Source organism: Oncorhynchus kisutch, linkage group LG23 (assembly GCF_002021735.2).
Source record: "Oncorhynchus kisutch isolate 150728-3 linkage group LG23, Okis_V2, whole genome shotgun sequence".
Lineage (NCBI taxonomy): Eukaryota > Metazoa > Chordata > Actinopteri > Salmoniformes > Salmonidae > Oncorhynchus > Oncorhynchus kisutch.
The window spans coordinates 590513-608802 of NC_034196.2; the positions used below are offsets into that span (position 1 = coordinate 590513).

General features: G+C 41.9%; 1 protein-coding gene across 4 annotated transcripts in view; it reads right to left on the minus strand.

Moving 5' to 3' along the window:
* Window positions 1–18290, minus strand: part of LOC109882972 (calmodulin-regulated spectrin-associated protein 1-B) — a 102794-nt gene that overhangs the window by 51290 nt on the left and 33214 nt on the right. For all 4 annotated transcript variants that reach the window (XR_004204982.1, XR_004204981.1, XM_031802755.1 and 1 more), the window contains exons 4-6: window positions 16883–17044; window positions 15310–15390; window positions 4710–4851 (exon numbers count right to left, since the gene is read on the minus strand). Coding sequence is in view for 2 of the 4 variants with exons in the window: in XM_031802755.1 (XP_031658615.1) it covers window positions 4710–4851; window positions 15310–15390; window positions 16883–17044 (385 nt within the window). In the remaining 2 variants the exon portion in view is untranslated. The remainder of the gene's footprint in view (window positions 1–4709; window positions 4852–15309; window positions 15391–16882; window positions 17045–18290) is intronic.

The window sequence follows — 18290 nt, forward strand, 5'->3', positions numbered from 1 at the left end:
CCCTATGGAGGACAGCTTCTTCAACAGAATAACATGGTCTACAGTACCCTATGGAGGACAGCTTCTTCAATAGAATAACATGGTCAGATTCTTTTTACATTCTTCTTTTTACATTTAATTAATGCGTTTCTCTGGGCTATAGTAGTGAAGGCCAAATTCAATATTAATCATAATAACAAACAATCAAAACCTATTTGTTTCACTTACTTGCTGTGCTTTTTCGTTGTTCGTTTGTTCAGTCATTTCATTCTCAACCAAGATTTATATGGAACGCCATTTGGGTCAAATAAGCTTGCTGAATAATCAGGACCTGAATATGACTCACGTCACATAATAATTGAACGTGTTCCTACATTTCTTATGTAGTTATTACATTGATTACACTATCACTCGTATTTCATATGCCACAACGATTCATCAATACATATTCTATGATGCTGGTAAAGTTGTCTCGCGCACCTACACTGCTGGTCATACAAAAAAGCTAGCTAGCTCAAGGATGCAAACAATGTTCTTCCCCAAAAACATAGCAACATGACATAATCTGTTTCAGTAGCTATAGTTAGCTAGCTGGGCGTCTGGATTGATAAAAATTTTTAAAAAAATCGTTAAAAAAAAATTGTGACGTGATATTTAAAAAGCTATGATTTAAAACAGGCTTATTTTTTGGGAATAGATCTTGCCTCTCCATGAACAAAAGGAAGCAGATTGTGCAGTCAACTTTCAGCAACCACTACTCCTAAAACTTTGGATGCTGTGTCATCATCAGACAGTTCTTATTTGATTAATGGTGGTCGGAGTCATCCATGTGAAACTAGCCACAATAAGAATTAGTCACAATAGTGGACTTTGCGATTAACTTTCAAAATAAAAGTATGGTATAACTCTACTATCTCTATTCATTTGCATCACTGTCAATGACATACTTTTATTTTGAAGGCAAACCACAAATTCCACTATTGTGCCTAATCCTTATTGTGGCCAGCTTCACAACACATAACCCAGTCTGGTCGAGCCTCACTAGCCAGATGAAGCTAGCTGGCTGCTTATAACATTAGCTTTGGGCAACAGGGTTAAGTAGCTGGCTAGCTATTTATTTTCATGAACTGAAGTTCAATTTCAATATGCGAACAACAAGTGGCAAACTAGCTAATAGTTACTCACAAGGATTCCTAAATCCTTGCTAAGAATAATGAAAATGACTGCAGTTTCTACTGGTCATTGTTTTCAGGCTGGTTGTATTGGTGCTGGCTAGGTACCAAGCTAAAGCTAGCTACCCCAGAAGTTGCTTTATTACCATTGCGGTATTGTAAACGCATCGTTCTTGGCCGGTGTTTGCTTGTTTGCAGATGTTTTTTGTACAGCTTTGACAGTGCTACTGTATATTTTTTGACACGCAAAGACCCAAATTGCATTCCATAGTATGTATGTCGTGAAGCTAATAGCAGTGACGCTATTACTGTGCAACTCGTGTAGGGCAACATCTGAAAAATAGCTCACTTGGTAGTGTGTACCAGTGCTCGACAGAGAACGCTTGTTTGTTAAGGGTAATCAGGTTATTACAACAACTTATAATAATCAATTGAAACAATTGCACATATCAGTAAACTAATTTAATAAGAGCGTTTTAAACTACCCTATCAGCACCCGGGAATTCAGGTGCAATTTGTTTTGTAAGGTATTCCATAACTGCAGTGCGTTAAATCGAAAGGTGAATTTACCAAACTTTGTGAGACAAGCGGAACCTCAAGAGTTAACCAACCCTGTGAATGTGTTTGGTATCTCATATTTATTTTTGTAAATAGGGAAGTGAAGTATGTTGGAAGCTTGTGGAGCAGAGCTTTGTAAACAAGAAGAAAGTAATGAAGTGTTGTACGGAACTTTAGTGAGGTCCAGGCGACCTTCTGATACAGGGTGCAGTGGTGAGTATTAAACCTGTCACCTGTGTTAAAACGAAGGGCGCTATGGTAGACGGCATACAAAGGTTTAAGTGGCTGCTGAATTCTGGTAAATGGTGTAACCAGAGTCAAGAACTGTCAGGAAAGTTGACTGCACAATCTGCTTCCTTCTGTTCATGGAGAGGCAAGATCTATGACTAAAAAATAAGCACATTTTAAATGAGCTTTTTAACTATCACATCACAATTTGTTTGTTTTTTAAACGTTAGACCTTTATCAATTCAGACGCCCAGATACAGTGCCTTGCGAAAGTATTCAGCCCCCTTGAACTTTGCGACCTTTTGCCACATTTCAGGCTTCAAACGTAAAGATATAAAACTGTATTTTTTTTTGTGAAGAATCAACAACAAGTGGGACACAATCATGAAGTGGAACGACATTTATTGGATATTTCAAAGTTTTTTAACAAATCAAAAACTGAAAAATTGGGCGTGCAAAATTATTCAGCCCCTTTACTTTCAGTGCAGCAAACTCTCTCCAGAAGTTCAGTGAGGATCTCTGAATGATCCAATGTTGACCTAAATGACTAATGATGATAAATACAATCCACCTGTGTGTAATCAAGTCTCCGTATAAATGCACCTGCACTGTGATAGTCTCAGAGGTCCGTTAAAAGCGCAGAGAGCATCATGAAGAACAAGGAACACACCAGGCAGGTCCGAGATACTGTTGTGAAGAAGTTTAACGCCGGATTTGGATACAAAAAGATTTCCCAAGCTTTAAACATCCCAAGGAGCACTGTGCAAGCGATAATATTGAAATGGAAGGAGTATCAGACCACTGCAAATCTACCAAGACCTGGCCGTCCCTCTAAACTTTCAGCTCATACAAGGAGAAGACTGATCAGAGATGCAGCCAAGAGGCCCATGATCACTCTGGATGAACTGCAGAGATCTACAGCTGAGGTGGGAGACTCTGTCCATAGGACAACAATCAGTCGTATATTGCACAAATCTGGCCTTTATGGAAGAGTGGCAAGAAGAAAGCTATTTCTTAAAGATATCCATAAAAAGTGTAATTTAAAGTTTGCCACAAGCCACCTGGGAGACTCACCAAACATGTGGAAGAAGGTGCTCTGGTCAGATGAAACCAAAATTGAACTTTTTGGCAACAATGCAAAACGTTATGTTTGGCGTAAAAGCAACACAGCTCATCACCCTGAACACACCATCCCCACTGTCAAACATGGTGGTGGCAGCATCATGGTTTGGGTCTGCTTTTCTTCAGCAGGGACAGGGAAGATGGTTAAAATTGATGGGAAGATGGATGGAGCCAAATACAGGACCATTCTGGGAGAAAACCTGATGGGAGTCTGCAAAAGACCTGAGACTGGGACGGAGATTTGTCTTCCAACAAGACAATGATCCAAAACATAAAGCAAAATCTACAATGGAATGGTTCAAAAATAAACATATCCAGGTGTTAGAATGGCCAAGTCAAAGTCCAGACCTGAATCCAATCGAGAATCTGTGGAAAGAACTGAAAACTGCTGTTCACAAATGCTCTCCATCCAACCTCACTGAGCTCGAGCTGTTTTGCAAGGAGGAATGGGAAAAAATGTCAGTCTCTCGATGTGCAAAACTGATAGAGACATACCCCAAGCGACTTACAGCTGTAATCGCAGCAAAAGGTGGCGCTACAAAGTATTAACTTAAGGGGGCTGAATAATTTTGCACGCCCAATTGTTCAGTTTTTGATTTGTTAAAAAAGTTTGAAATATCCAATAAATGTCGTTCCACTTCATGATTGTGTCCCACTTGTTGTTGATTCTTCACAAAAAAATACAGTTTTATATCTTTATGTTTGAAGCCTGAAATGTGGCAAAAGGTCGCAAAGTTCAAGGGGGCCGAATACTTTCGCAAGGCACTGTATTTATAGGCGGGAACCAGCTCGATGAGAATGCCATTCGATTATTTAATATGTAGCCCATCAGAGATTTGTCTGTGAATTAGAGAACATATATTTTGTTTTTCCCGCATTAAGTACAAGTTTTAAATCAACAAGGGCTTTCTGTAATGCAACAAAATCCGATTGCAGCTCTAACATAGCTTGGTCAACAGTCGGTGCGATGGCTTACATAACCGTGTGGTCTGCGTACAGATGAATGTTATGTCTAATGGAAAGGTCTATAAATAGGGCAGCACAATGTTTTTTATGATCTAGGCAATTTACCACATCACATTAAACAAGCATAGTGGCTGAAACAATGCTATGTCCAGATCTAAAACCAGAATGGTGCATATTTAGAATAGAGTGAGAAGTTTAAAAAGTTAATCGCTGAGACACTGTTTTGCAATGAAGGTCTACAGTGGCCTCAACAGTACTCTTTGAGGTAGCACCACGGTGTAGCCGGAGGACACCCATTTTCCGTCCTCCTTTGGGTGCCCCCTAGCCAAAGGGGCGTGTAACTCATTTTCCCCCGTGGGACGCATTCGGTCTTCACCGAGGTCCAGAGGGCCGCACTGAAAATAGGCAATACTTCCTTGCTGTCAAAATTCGCACAAAATTGTCCTCTAACCATCCTTTTTTAAATGTTCAATGCTTGGCGCTTTGATGATTCAAGTGAAGAGACTTTATATACAGGTCTATTATCATCTCTACACAGTTTCTATTCGGTTGTAGTAATTTAAATGTAGATTGAGTTATAATTTTTTTACTCAAACCACCAGCATTGAATCGGCTCGCAGGCCGGATCCGGTATGCTTGACAGCTCTGAACTCATGAGTTCAAGGCAGTTAGAAGACAACCTACCCTCTAGCCTCATACATTCGGGGCAGTAGAAGTGCACCACTGACAGCAGAGCGGCTCCATCACACATGTCCTTCATGAGGTCATCCAGCATGGGGAAGTGCTGGAGATGCCGGCCAGAGAGGTTGTCTCTACGGTATCGCACCTACACACACAGAAATGGGTCAGAGGTCAGACAGGGGCAAGGACTGGGTCAGCCTGTTTGGGATGAACAGTCCTTCTCTCACACACACACACACACACACACACACACACACACACACACACACACACACACACACACACACACACACACACACACACACACACACACACAGGTGTCTTCTTGGCAGCCTGCTCCTGCCAGTGACACAGCAGATTTAAATAGCTCTGTTTAGCTCTCTGAGTTTATCCTGGGCCAGAGACAGTTGAGATCACGATCCTCCTCTCTGCACGGACTTAGAAGGTAATTTGAGGAGCTCTGCTTTGTTTGTTTGTTAAGTCATCAGCAGAAGTTGCATGCCAAGAAGAGCACAGCAAGAACAACAAAACTACCACCACACCAACAGCCAGGAATCAGTGACAGAGTAAGTAGCTATCACATTCTTTATGTAAGCTACACAGATAACACCGACCCTTACAATAAGCTCTTCTACAAGAGTAAAGATATGCGACCAGTATGGCCTAAAAAGATTGCTAGATTTTTTCCACATTTATGGCCCAATCACAATATACAGTTGAAGTAGGAAGTTCACAAACACTTAGAATGGAGTCATTAAAACTCGTTGTTCCTCCACTCCACAAATTTCTTGTTAACAAACTATAGTTTTGGCAAGTCGGTTAGGACATCTACTGTGTGCCTGACACAAGTCATTTTTCCAAAAATTCTTTCCAGATAGATTATTTCACTTATAATTCACTGTATCACAATCCCAGTGGGTCAGAAGTTACCATACACAAAGTTGACTGTGCCTTTAACAGCTTGGAAAATTCCAGAATATGATGTCATTGCTTTAGAAGCTTCTGATAGGCTAATTGACATAATTTGAGTCAATTGAATGTTTGAAGGCCTACGTTCAAACTCAGTGCCTCTTTGCTTGACATCATGGGAAAATCAAAAGAAATCAGCCAAGACCTCAGAAAAAAACATTGTAGACCTCCACAAGTCTGGTTCATCCTTGGGAGCAATGTCCAAATGCCTGAAGGTACCACGTTCATCTGTACAAAAAATAGTACGCAAGTATAAACACAATGGGACCACGCAGTTTTCCTACTTACAAAGCATGCAGAGGTCTGTAATTTTTATCATAGGTACACTTCAACTGTGAGAGACGGAATCTAAAACAAAAATCCAGAAATGTTTCATTTTATTGCATGACATAAGCATTTGATCACCTACCAACCAGTAAGAATTACCTGTATAAAAGACACCTGTCCACACACTCAATCAAACAGACTCCAACCTCTCCACAATGGCCAAGACCAGGGAGCTGTGTAAGGACATCAGAAATAAAATTGTAGACCTGCACAAGGCTGGGATGGGCTACAGGACAATAGGCAAGCAGCTTGGTGAGAAGGCAACAACTGTTAGCGCAATTATTCAAAAATGGAAGAAGTTCAAGATGACAGTCAATCACCCTAGGTCTGGGGCTCCATGCAAGATCTCACCTCGTGGGGCATCAATGATCATGAGGAAGGTGAGGGATCAGCCCAGAACTACACGGCAGGACCTGGTCAATGACCTGAAGAGAGCTGGGACCACAGTCTCAAAGAAAACCATTAGTAACACACTACGCCGTCATGGATTAAAATCCTGCAGCGCACGCAAGGTCCCCCTGCTCAAGCCGGCTCATGTCCAGGCCCGTCTGAAGTTTGCCAATGACCATCTGGATGATCCAGAGGAGGAATGGGAGAAGGTAATGTGGTCTGATAAGACAAAAATAGAGCCTTTTGGTCTAAACTCCACTCGCCGTGTTTGGAGGAAGAAGGATGAGTACAACCCCAAGAACACCATCCCAACCGTGAAGCATGGAGGTGGAAACATCATTCTTTGGGGATGCTTTTCTGCAAAGGGCACAGGACGACTGCACCGTATTGAGGGGAGGATGGATGGGGCCATGTATCGCGAGATCTTGGCCAACAACCTCCTTCCCTCAGTAAGAGCATTGAAGATGGGTCGTGGCTGGGTCTTCCAGCATGACAACGACCCGAAACACACAGCCAGGGCAACTAAGGAGTGGCTCCATAAGAAGCATCTCAAGGTCCTGGAGTGGCCTAGCCAGTCTCCAGACCTGAACCCAATAGAACATGTTTGGATGGGGCTGAAAGTCCGTATTGCCCAACGACAGCCCCGAAACCTGAAGGATCTGGAGAAGGTCTGTATGGAGGAGTGGGCCAAAATCCCTGCTGCAGTGTGTGCAGATTTTCTGGATTTTTGTTTTAGATTCCGTCTCTCACAGTTGAAGTGTACCTATGATAAAAAATTACAGACCTCTACATGCTCTGTAAGTAGGAAAACCTGCAAAATCGGCAGTGTATCAAATACTTGTTCTCCCCACTGTACATTCGGTCATGTAGTGTATTATAAGACAGGTGTGCCATTTTAGCAATGAGCATGCTCCTGTAGCTTAACGGAAGTAGTAGCATTGTGGCAAAGTTAAAGATGGCTGAAGGATTGGGTTGCCTTTCTGCATTTGTTTAGGCTACCCCAATGGGTTAATCTTTAGCTAGTATAATGATACTCAATACCATAACAATACCACTGGGAAAAACACCTTAAAGTCAAATATACAGGTTACTGTATAAAACATGTGGTCAACTCTCCATGCAGGGAGCTAGGCCACTGGCTGTGCAGGATTTTGATCCAGCCCTGCTCAAACACACCTGAGTCAGCTTAACAATGTCCTGTTGAGCAGGTGATTTGTAGACTCTGGTGTGTTAGAGTAGGGCTGGAACAAAAGCCTCCACACCCAGTAGCTCACCTGGTGGTACTATGCTATAACATTAGAACATTATTAGACAAAAAGTCTAATAAAATCAGGTATCAAATGGCAAAGCTTTGAAGCAAGATAGCTAAGTGGAAGGGCTCTAGACTGACTTTTTCCAGTAAGACATGTTTGAAGTTAGGTATTTCATCTAATACCTTCATTTTTATTGAACCTTTATTTAACTAGGCAGGCAAGTCAGTTAAGAACAAATTCTTACTTACAATGATGGCCTTCTCCAGCCAAACCCAGACGGGCCAATTGTGCACCGCCCTATGGGACTCACTGCCGGATGTGATACAGCCTGGATTCGAACCAGGTACTATAGTGACGCCTCTTGCACTGAGATGCAGTGTCTTAGACCGCTGCGCCACTCGGGATCACGTTGATGCATAACATGTCAAAATAGGATCCAGAAAAATCTGATATATTTTTGGCTGTATCGAAATGAATTTGCCTACATGTTTTTTGTGCATATTGGCCTAGGCTATACTTATATGCTACATAATTTGCCAACTGAGGAAGTGGAACTCAAAACACATTAACTAGATAGCTAACTCTAAATAAGACATTGTTGCTAGATAGCTATGCAATTGATCCTAACAGTAAATGTAATATCCTACAAAAACGTTCCATTTGTAGGCCATATTTAGGCCACTATGTATTTACCGCAAATGGGGAGCTCCGCTTCATTCCGCTGGCATAGAGTGGGCAGCCGCTAGTGGGCGCTATGGACCATCTGTGCTTGATGTGTACAGCCAGTAATACACTTGTGCATAAAACATTCTCCATTCCGGCTGTAAAGGCTTTCCTCCTCAACCAGATTGAATGGCTAGAAGGTAGAGAAAACAGGGAAAATAGGCATACAGAAGTGTATTACAGGCTGTGCACATCAAGCCCATACGATAGTGGAGATCCATAGCGCCCACTAGCGACTGCCCAGGCTACCGCTGGGGCATCGTCTCAATTACAGTTGAAGACGGAAGTTCACATACACCAACTCAGTTTTTCACAATTCCTGACATTTAATCCAAGTAAAAAGTCCCTGTTTTCGGTCAGTTTGTATCACCACTTTATGTTAAGAATGTGAAATGTTAGAATGATAGTAGAGAGAATGATTTCTAACAGCTTGTATTTCTTTCATCACATTCCCAGTGGGTCAGAAGTTTACATACACTCACTTACAATTTGGTAGCATTGCCTTTAAATTGTTTAACTTGGGTCAAACATTTCGGGTAGAATCCACAAGCTTCCCACAATAAGTTGGATGAATTTTGTCAGAGCTGATGTAACTGAGTCAGGTTTGTAGGCCTCCTTGCTCGCACGTGCCTTTTCAGTTCTGCCCACAAATTTTCTATAGGCTTGAGGTCAGGGCTTTGTGGTGGCCACTCCAATACCTTGACTTTGTTGTCCTTAAGCCATTTTCCACAACTTTGGAATTATGCTTGGGGTCATTGTCCATTTGGAAGACCCATTTGCCACCAAGCTTTAACTTCCTGACTGATGTCTTGAGATGTTGCTTCAATATATCCACATCATTTTCCTCCCTCATGATGCCATCTATTTTGTGAAGTGCACCAGTCCCTCCTGCAGCAAAGCACCCCCACAACATGGTGCTTCACGGTTGGGATGGTGTTCTTCGACTTGCAAGCCTCCCCCTTTTTCCTCCAAACATAAGGATGGTCATTATGTTAAAACAGTTCTAGTTTTGTTTCATCAGACCAGAGGACATTTCTCCAAAAAGTACCTTCAGGCGTTTGTAAATAGCTCCCAAGGATGAACCAGACTTGTGGAGGTCAACCATTTTTTTTCTGAGGTCTTGGCTGATTTCTTTTGATTTTTCCATGATGTCAAGCAAAGAGGCACTGAGTTTGAAGGTAGGCCTTGAAATACATCCACAGGTACACCTCCAATTGACTCAAATGATGTCAACTAGCCTATCAGAAGCTTCTAAAGCCCAGACACCAAATAATGGTTTAAGCAGGAACGTTGTGTAGCCTAACTGCCAACATTACCAACGTAAGCAAAATTGCTTCGGTAAGAGGGCAATGTCGGTGTTGGTAATTTTTGGTTTATCGTTCCACCTCTAGTTAGTGTTGTCTATCAAATGTTATACAACTGGTGGGTCTAATCCTGAATGATGATTAGCTAAAATCACATTCCAGAAGGTGTCTATTCCACAAGTTCCCACCAGCTAAATCTATGATGTTAAAATGCCTATTTACTCTGTTCTATCTGACTGCGCAATACACTGTCTCATCAGCCCAGGCAGGGAATGTATAAAATTGATATCCACTATAAAAAGCATCTCGACATCTCACATTTCTTTTAGACTAATATTTAGTTTTCAACAGCGATTTGTATAAACCTTGATTATTGAGTTTCAGCTGTCAGAGAAAAGCATCTAAAACAAAAATATGAACACAAAATGTAAAATGTTTGGACCCATATTTCATGAGCTGAAATAAAAGATCACAGAAATGTTCCTTATGCACAATGTAAAATGTAAAATGTTTGGACCCATATTTCATGAGCTGAAATAAAAGATCACAGAAATGTTCCTTATGCACAATGTAAAATGTTTGGACCCATATTTCATGAGCTGAAATAAAAGATCACAGAAATGTTCCTTATGCACAATGTAAAATGTTTGGACCCATATTTCATGAGCTGAAATAAAAGATCACAGAAATGTTCCTTATGCACAAAAAGCTTATTTACAATTTTGTGCACAAATGCGTTTTACATCCCTGTGAGTGAGCATTTCTCCTTTGCCAAGATAATCCATCCACCTGACAGGTTTGGCATATCAAGAAGTTTATTAAACAGCACGATCATTACATACATAACACATTACCTTGTGTTGGGGACAATAAAAGGCCACTCTAAAATGTGCAGTTTTGTCACGCAACACAATGCCACAGATGTCTCAATTATTGATAGAGCGTGCAAATTGGCATCCTGTTTGCAGGAATGTCCACCACAGCTGTTGCCAAAGAATTTAATGTTAATTTCTCTACCATTATCCTCCAATGTCGTTTTAGAGAATTTGCTAGTACATCCATCCGGCCTCACAATTGCAGACCTCGTGTAATTCCGCCAGCCCAGGACCTCCACATCTGGCTTCTTCACCTGCGGGATCGTCTAAGACCAGCCACCCAGACAGCTGATGAAACTGTGGGTTTGCACAACAAAGAATTTCTGCACAAACTGTCAGAAACCGTCTCAGGGAAGCTCATCTGTGTGCTCTTTGTCCTTACCAGGGTCTCAACCTGACTGTAGTTCGACGTTGTAACCGACTACAGTGTGCAAATGATCACCTTCGATGGCCACTGGCACGCTGGAGAAGTGTGCTCTTCACGGATGAATCCCAGTTTCAACTGGGCAGATGTGGATGAACGGTTTGCTGATGTCAACGTTGTGAACAGAATGCCCCCCATGGTGGGGTGATGGTGTGGGCAGGCATATGATACGGACAATGAACACCATCACCTCATGTTTCAGTATGAAACCCATGTCGCAAGGATCTGCACACAATTCCTGGAAGCTGAAAATGTCCCAGTTCTTCCATAGCCTGCATACTCACCAGACATGTCACCCATTGAGCATGTTTGGGAATGTTCTGGATCGACGTGTACGACTGCATCGATCCATTGAGCATGTTTGGGAATGTTCTGGATCGACGTGTACGACTGCATCGATCCATTGAGCATGTTTGGGAATGTTCTGGATCGACGTGTACGACTGCATCGATCCATTGAGCATGTTTGGGAATGTTCTGGATCGACGTGTACGACTGCATCGATCCATTGATTTCCTTATATGAACTGTACCTCTTGGAGATGTTGCGTTTATATTTGTGTTCAGTGTGTGAAGATAATGTGTCTTGAGTATAATTTCAAATGTTGAGACAAGACGAAGGGGAGGGCTGCATGGCAAAGATATAGGCAAGTCCCTCTCCAGAATGGCTCAGCTGTCTCCTGCCAATTCTTGCACATTCATTGTTTCATTATGTGAATTGTTCGCGTTCGATAAAACTCCATGTGAGCAATGGGCTTCTCTGTCCTGATAATGTTGACGGAGCGCACGTGCATGCATAGAACTACCTGGCCTGCTGCACGGAAATGTAGGAAAGTGTTCGTTTTTTTAACATCCATTGCGAATGATTTATTAAAACTATAGTTCCTCACAGTAAGCCCCCCAAAGCCAATTCCTCCTTCGGCCGCCTTTCCTTACAGTTCTCTGCTGCCAATGACTGGAACAAACTGCAAAAATCCCTGAAGCTGGAGACTCATATCTCCCTTACTAGCTTTAAGCACCAGCTGTCAGAGCAGCTCACAGATCACTGCACCTGTACATAGCCCATCTGTAAATAGCCCATCCAACTATCTCATCACCATATTGTTATTCATTTTATTTATTTTTCTCCTTTGCACCCCAGTACCACTACTTGCACACTCATCTCTGCACATCTATCACCCCAGTGTTTAATTTGCCATACTGTAATCATTTTGACACTATGGCCTATTTATTGCCTCACCCCCCTTATTCTACCTCATTTGCCACGCTGTATATAGACTTTCTCTACTGTATTATTGACTGTATGTTTGTTTATTCCATTTGTAACTGTGTTGTTGTTTGTGTCACACTGCAATTGATCACGGTGTATCAATGTGTCCATATGGCTGAGGCTGGTGCTCTCACATTAGTTTCATTTGAACTTTTAGATTTGTATCATTTTAATTCCCATTTTTATGATTAACCATGTGACAATGATTTTGAGAAATGAAAACGTTATGATTTAAATGAAACCTCTTCCACGAAAATGCGCATTTGAAAATCATAACTGGCATGTAGAAATGGTAGGATAAATTGTAAGCTTCTCCAAACTCACGCGCCGCCTATGAAGTGTTATTTTAATTGCGTTTCCATGGTCGGATTTTGCCTATAGGCTACTTTGTAGCAAGGTAAGACATAACTTATAATATGAAATAATACATTCAGATTTTAAACAATTAAGTATGTTTTAAAAATGCATACTGCCTCCAGCTCACATTGTAAAGTAGTGTGTGAAGCGCTGACACTTGAATGGTGAATGGGAGTCGCACTTAAATGACTAGTTGAGAAATAAAAATAGTAGCTATATTTAGTCGAGGAATAGGCTCTGTATGCTGTGTGTGATAGTTGTGTTGGTAAATAAGATACATGTTCACTAACAAAAATACACACAGGTTAATTTCATTCCACTCAATTATGCAAATTAACCTATAGACCGATAAGCATGATGGTCAAAGGTATTTACATTGACTGGTATTTCCAGCAATGAAGAAAGAGCAATACTTAGCATTTGCAATGGGATTTTATTTCTCCATTTTGGCCAACACAAGTTTTATTTATCAGCTTCTTATATCATTTTTTGGGCCAAAAGCTGCAATTGGCAGCTAATTAAAACCTGAGACACACACAATAGCAGAAGCTGTCGTCATTTCCACTTACACGTACAAGCTTCCAGTGACATTTGGAGGGAGACTAAGTATTCAAGAGACAGGAGGTGAGGAGTTTAGGGAGACAAACAGGAAGAGCAGCAGACAGTTCAAAGGTCAGATGCAGTGACAGGAAGAGATCAGGTCCACACTTCATGGTTAGACTATGGTCACATCTCAAAATAACACTATTAGCCTGTATAGTGAACTACAAATCATTAAAATCAAGACAGAAAATATTTATACTAATATCAATATTGGCTAAGGTCTAAAGTAGTGCACTATATTGGGAGAATAGGGTCTCTAAGAAGGTTCAAATCAAACATTTAGAGTTGATCGTCGTAACAGGCCAATACAGGGACCAGAAAAATACAGGCTGACATGGAAATGCTCATGTTAATTATAACATCAACCTAAAATGTAGTGTTTCACCCAGGTTTTTTTATTTGGCGGGGGGCTGTAACTAGAGGCCCCAGAAACAGTATCCAGGGCTGCTGACACCAACATTTCCTGTTACAAACAATTAAAGGCACACATTGTTTTAGGGAGAGGGTAGAGGTAGGTAGGGAGCCCATCCGCAATGGTAGGTGAACATTGAGGGATGGTAATAAGAAATTGAAGAGAGAGAAAGTGAGGGTGAGTGAAAATGAAAGAAATGCAGATTGTGCCAAAATAGCCCTTTAAATTGAATTGAAAGAACGCGAGAGTGAGAGCGATAGCGCGAGAGAAAGACAGCGGGAGTGAGAGCGATAGCGCGAGAGAAAGACAGCGAGAGTGAGAGCGATAGCGCGAGAGAAAGACAGCGGGAGTGAGAGCGATAGCGCGAGAGAAAGACAGCGGGAGTGAGAGCGATAGCGCGAGAGAAAGACAGCGAGAGTGAAAAAGACAGCGAGAGTGAAAAAGACAGCGAGAGTGAGCGTGTGAGACAGCGAGAGTGAGCGTGCGAGACAGCGAGAGTGAGAAAGACAGCGAGAGTGAGAGACAGCGAGAGTGAGAGACAGCGAGAGTGAGAAAGACAGCGAGAGTGAGAAAGACAACGAGAGTGAGAGCGATAGCGCGAGAGAAAGACAGCGAGAGTGAAAAAGACAGCGAGAGTGAAAAAGACAGCGAGAGTGAGCGTGTGAGACAGCGAGAGTGAGCGTGCGAGACAGCGAGAGTGAGAAAGACAGCGAGAGTGAGAGACAGCGAGAGTGAGAGACAGCGAGAGTGAGAAAGACAGCGAGAGTGAGAAAGACAACGAGAGTGATAAAGACAGCGAGAGTGAGAAAGACAGCGAGAGTGAAAAAGACAGCGAGAGTGAAAAAGACAGCGAGAGTGAAAAAGACAGCGAGAGTGAGCGTGCGAGACAGCGAGAGTGAGCGTGCGAGACAGCGAGAGTGAGCGTGCGAGACAGCGAGAGTGAGCGTGCGAGACAGCGAGAGTGAGAAAGACAGCGAGAGTGAGAGACAGCGAGACAGCGAGAGTGAGAGACAGCGAGAGTGAGAAAGACAGCGAGAGTGAGAAAGACAACGAGAGTGATAAAGACAGCGAGAGTGATAAAGACAGCGAGAGTGAGCATTTGAGACAGCGAGAGTGAGCGTGCGAGACAGCGAGAGTGAGAAAGACAGCGAGAGTGAGAGACAGCGAGAGTGAGAAAGACAGCGAGAGTGAGAAAGACAACGAGAGTGATAAAGACAGCGAGAGTGAGAAAGACAGCGAGAGTGAAAAAGACAGCGAGAGTGAGAAAGACAGCGAGGGTGAGAAAGACAGCGAGAGTGAGAAAGACAGCGAGAGTGAAAAAGACAGCGAGAGTGAGCGTGCGAGACAGCGAGAGTGAGAAAGACAGCGAGAGTGAGAGACAGCTTGAGTGAGAAAGACAGCGAGAGTGAGCGTGCGAGACAGCGAGAGTGAGAAAGACAGCGAGAGTGAGAAAGACAGCGAGAGTGAGAAAGACAGCGAGAGTGAGAAAGACAGCGAGAGTGAGAAAGACAGCGAGAGTGAGCGTGCGAGACAGCGAGAGTGAAAAAGACAGCGAGAGTGAGCGTGCGAGACAGCGAGAGTGAAAAAGACAGCGAGAGTGAGCGTGCGAGACAGCGAGAGTGAAAAAGACAGCGAGAGTGAGCGTGCGAGACAGCGAGAGTGAGCGTGCGAGACATCGAGGGGAAAACGCAAGAATACCTTTTGGTGGCTGGGGGACTCTAGCAGATGCTGCTTGATTTTGGTCTCTTTCTCTGTGATCTCCTTCATCTTCATATTCACCTGGGGGACAGACAAGGGTCAGTACACTACACACATAGTCCCGCTTTCTCACACAATAGCAGGCTTTTGTCCGATAAAATAATAGAAAACCTGAAAAATAAAATTGCCGCCAGCCAACAGTCAGGGAGAAGAAATTCCTGTTGCATAATAATGCATTTAGCCTATTCATTTTTGGAAATGTAAATACATTTGACTGGTCATGCTTAGCGGTTAATTTTCTTAATTTAGTGGAATTAAATTGGTGCGTGTACAGTATATTCATCATGCTCTTATTTATCACACACGTACAGCATACAGATACAGAGCCTTTGAGTGGAAAATCTGTCAAGACAGCACAAAATTGTGGTGCTTTCAAGACAACTGGGAACTGAAAAATATGAGGTCAAATCATGACATCAGTAATCTTCAGGTCGGAGCTCTAGAAATAGTTAGAATTCCGAGTTGGATGACCAGTTGACTTGAATGCACTGAAATCAGAGATTTGCGAGTTCCCAGTTGTTTTGAAAGTGGCATCAAACGGCAACGGAAGGCAGGCTTCATTAGCGCGTCATCAGCGTGTCACATACCACTGCAGTCTTCTGCCCCTGAGCAAGGCAGTTGACCCACTGTTCCACGTGCACCTCTCTGATTCAGAAGGGTTGGGTTAAATGCATTCAGTTGTACAATTGACTAGGTATCCCCCTTTCCCTTTTCCAATGAACTGGAGCATTTAGAAAACATATACTTAATTGTTTGAAAGCTTTAACGTTGAGCGTTTTAATACACAAGACATGTCTTACCATGCTTCAAAGCCCATTAGATCTCCTCTCTTTCTAAATTTCGAACAGATATTTTCATCTCGGTCACATGAAACAGTTCTCATGTGCAGTGTCCTTTTGATAAGTATTTTCCTGCTAATTGCACTTTGGAACAAACATTTGCACTGCCTTTAGCATATTAATGCTTACAATGTGAAGAAATAAGTTTATAAATATTTTAAGCTAAACATTCTGATCTTTTGCATCAGACTCATGGTTTTTCAAAGTAAAAAAAAAAGAAAGATGTAAACTAGGTTACTACTGGTTATATGAATTTGGGATCTATCGTCCCACAACTGTCCCCGAGTCTGTTTGGAATAGGCTATTTATTTCTCGACAAGCAGACCAATAGAATAGGTAGCCTAAACTTTTCTACTATAGTAGAATGACATAGGCTAGTGATTTTGCTGTTCGTTACTTGTCATGTTGGCTGAGGAAAAGTAAAAAAGTAGTTATCAGAATTCAGTAAGAAGGACCGCACATCGTTGCATCCTCGACTTGCATGTTCGGTTAATATGAATGACCATATTCTAAATGTAATTTCTGTCATTCTGAGCACCGTGGGTGATCAGGTTACGCACCCAATGCATATGGATCCGGTAAATGTCTTAAATGTCCGATAAATTAAAATGTTGCCGGTCAAATGTCCGGTGACACATTTTCCTAACGGAAACCCTGACGCACGCACGGCTCACCTTGTTGATCCAGAAGACCATGGCGTCCTCCAGGTCAAAGGGCAGCTCCTTGGAGGCGCTGAAGGTGGAGAAGCGTTTGACGCAGCCTACCACCTGCTCTATGCTGATCATCTCCACTGTGTAGGCCATCATCAGGGAATCAATTAATGGTATGTGGGAACTCTGTACACACAGGGGAGAAACAATATATGTTTAGCATGTTTGCTCCTACCCTACTCGATTGATCGTTTTAAGGCAGTGGTTCCCAAACTTTTTATAGTCCCGTACCCTTCAAACATTCAACCTCCAAGCTGCGTACCCCCTCTAGAAACAGGGTCAGCAAATGTTGTTTTTTGTCTGCCACATACATTTACTAAACATAAGAATGAGTTTTTGTCACACCCCGGCTCGTGGGAAGTGACAAAGAGCTCTTACAGGACAAGGGCACAAATAATAATAATCAATACTTTTGCTCTTTATTTAACCATCTTGCATATAAAACCTTATGTGTTCATTGAAAATTGTACTGTAATTTTACATATAATATACAACAGTACAGTACCAGTCGAAAGTTTGGACACACCTACTCCTTCCAGGTTTTTAAAATATTTTTACTATTTTCTACATTGTAGAATAATAGTGAAGACATCAAAACTATGAAATAACACATATGGATTCATGTAGTAACTGAAAAAGTGTTAAACAAATCAAAATATATTTTATATTTGAGATTCTTCAAAGTAGCCAACCTTTGCACACTCTCGGCATTCTCTCAACCAGCTTCATGAGGTAGTCACCTGGAATGCATTTCAATTAACAGGTGTGCCTTTTTAAAAGTGAACAATACTATAGAGAGAAACTCAAAATACTAACATGTGAGAATTTCACAATTAATGGCAACCTTAAAGATTATAGTAAATAACATCTACCAAAATTAAACTAGGAATTCAATTCCACTTATTTAAGTTTATATAAAAGTGTTAAGGAACTATATTGAGCCATTACATCACTTGCTGTTTCACTAGGGTATAAAAACATGGTAACACGCATGCAATGTCCCTTTGTCATCCAACACCATGAAGAAAACAAAAGAACTGTCAGTTCAAAAGAGACAGATGGTCATAGACCTTCATAAATCTGGTAATCAAATCAAATGTATTTATATAGCCCTTCGTACATCAGCTGATATCTCAAAGTGCTGTATAGAAACCCAGCCTAAAACCCCAAACAGCAAGCAATGCAGGTGTTGAAGCTATGGCTACAAGAAGATACACAAATGATTGAATATACCACTGAGCACGCACTGTCAGGGCAATTATTAAAAAAATCTAAAGATATGGAACAGTTAACCTCACGGGTAGAGGACGCAAATGCAAATCCCTCCAGGATAGGGAGGATGGTGAGAGAAGTAACAAAATCCCCAATAATC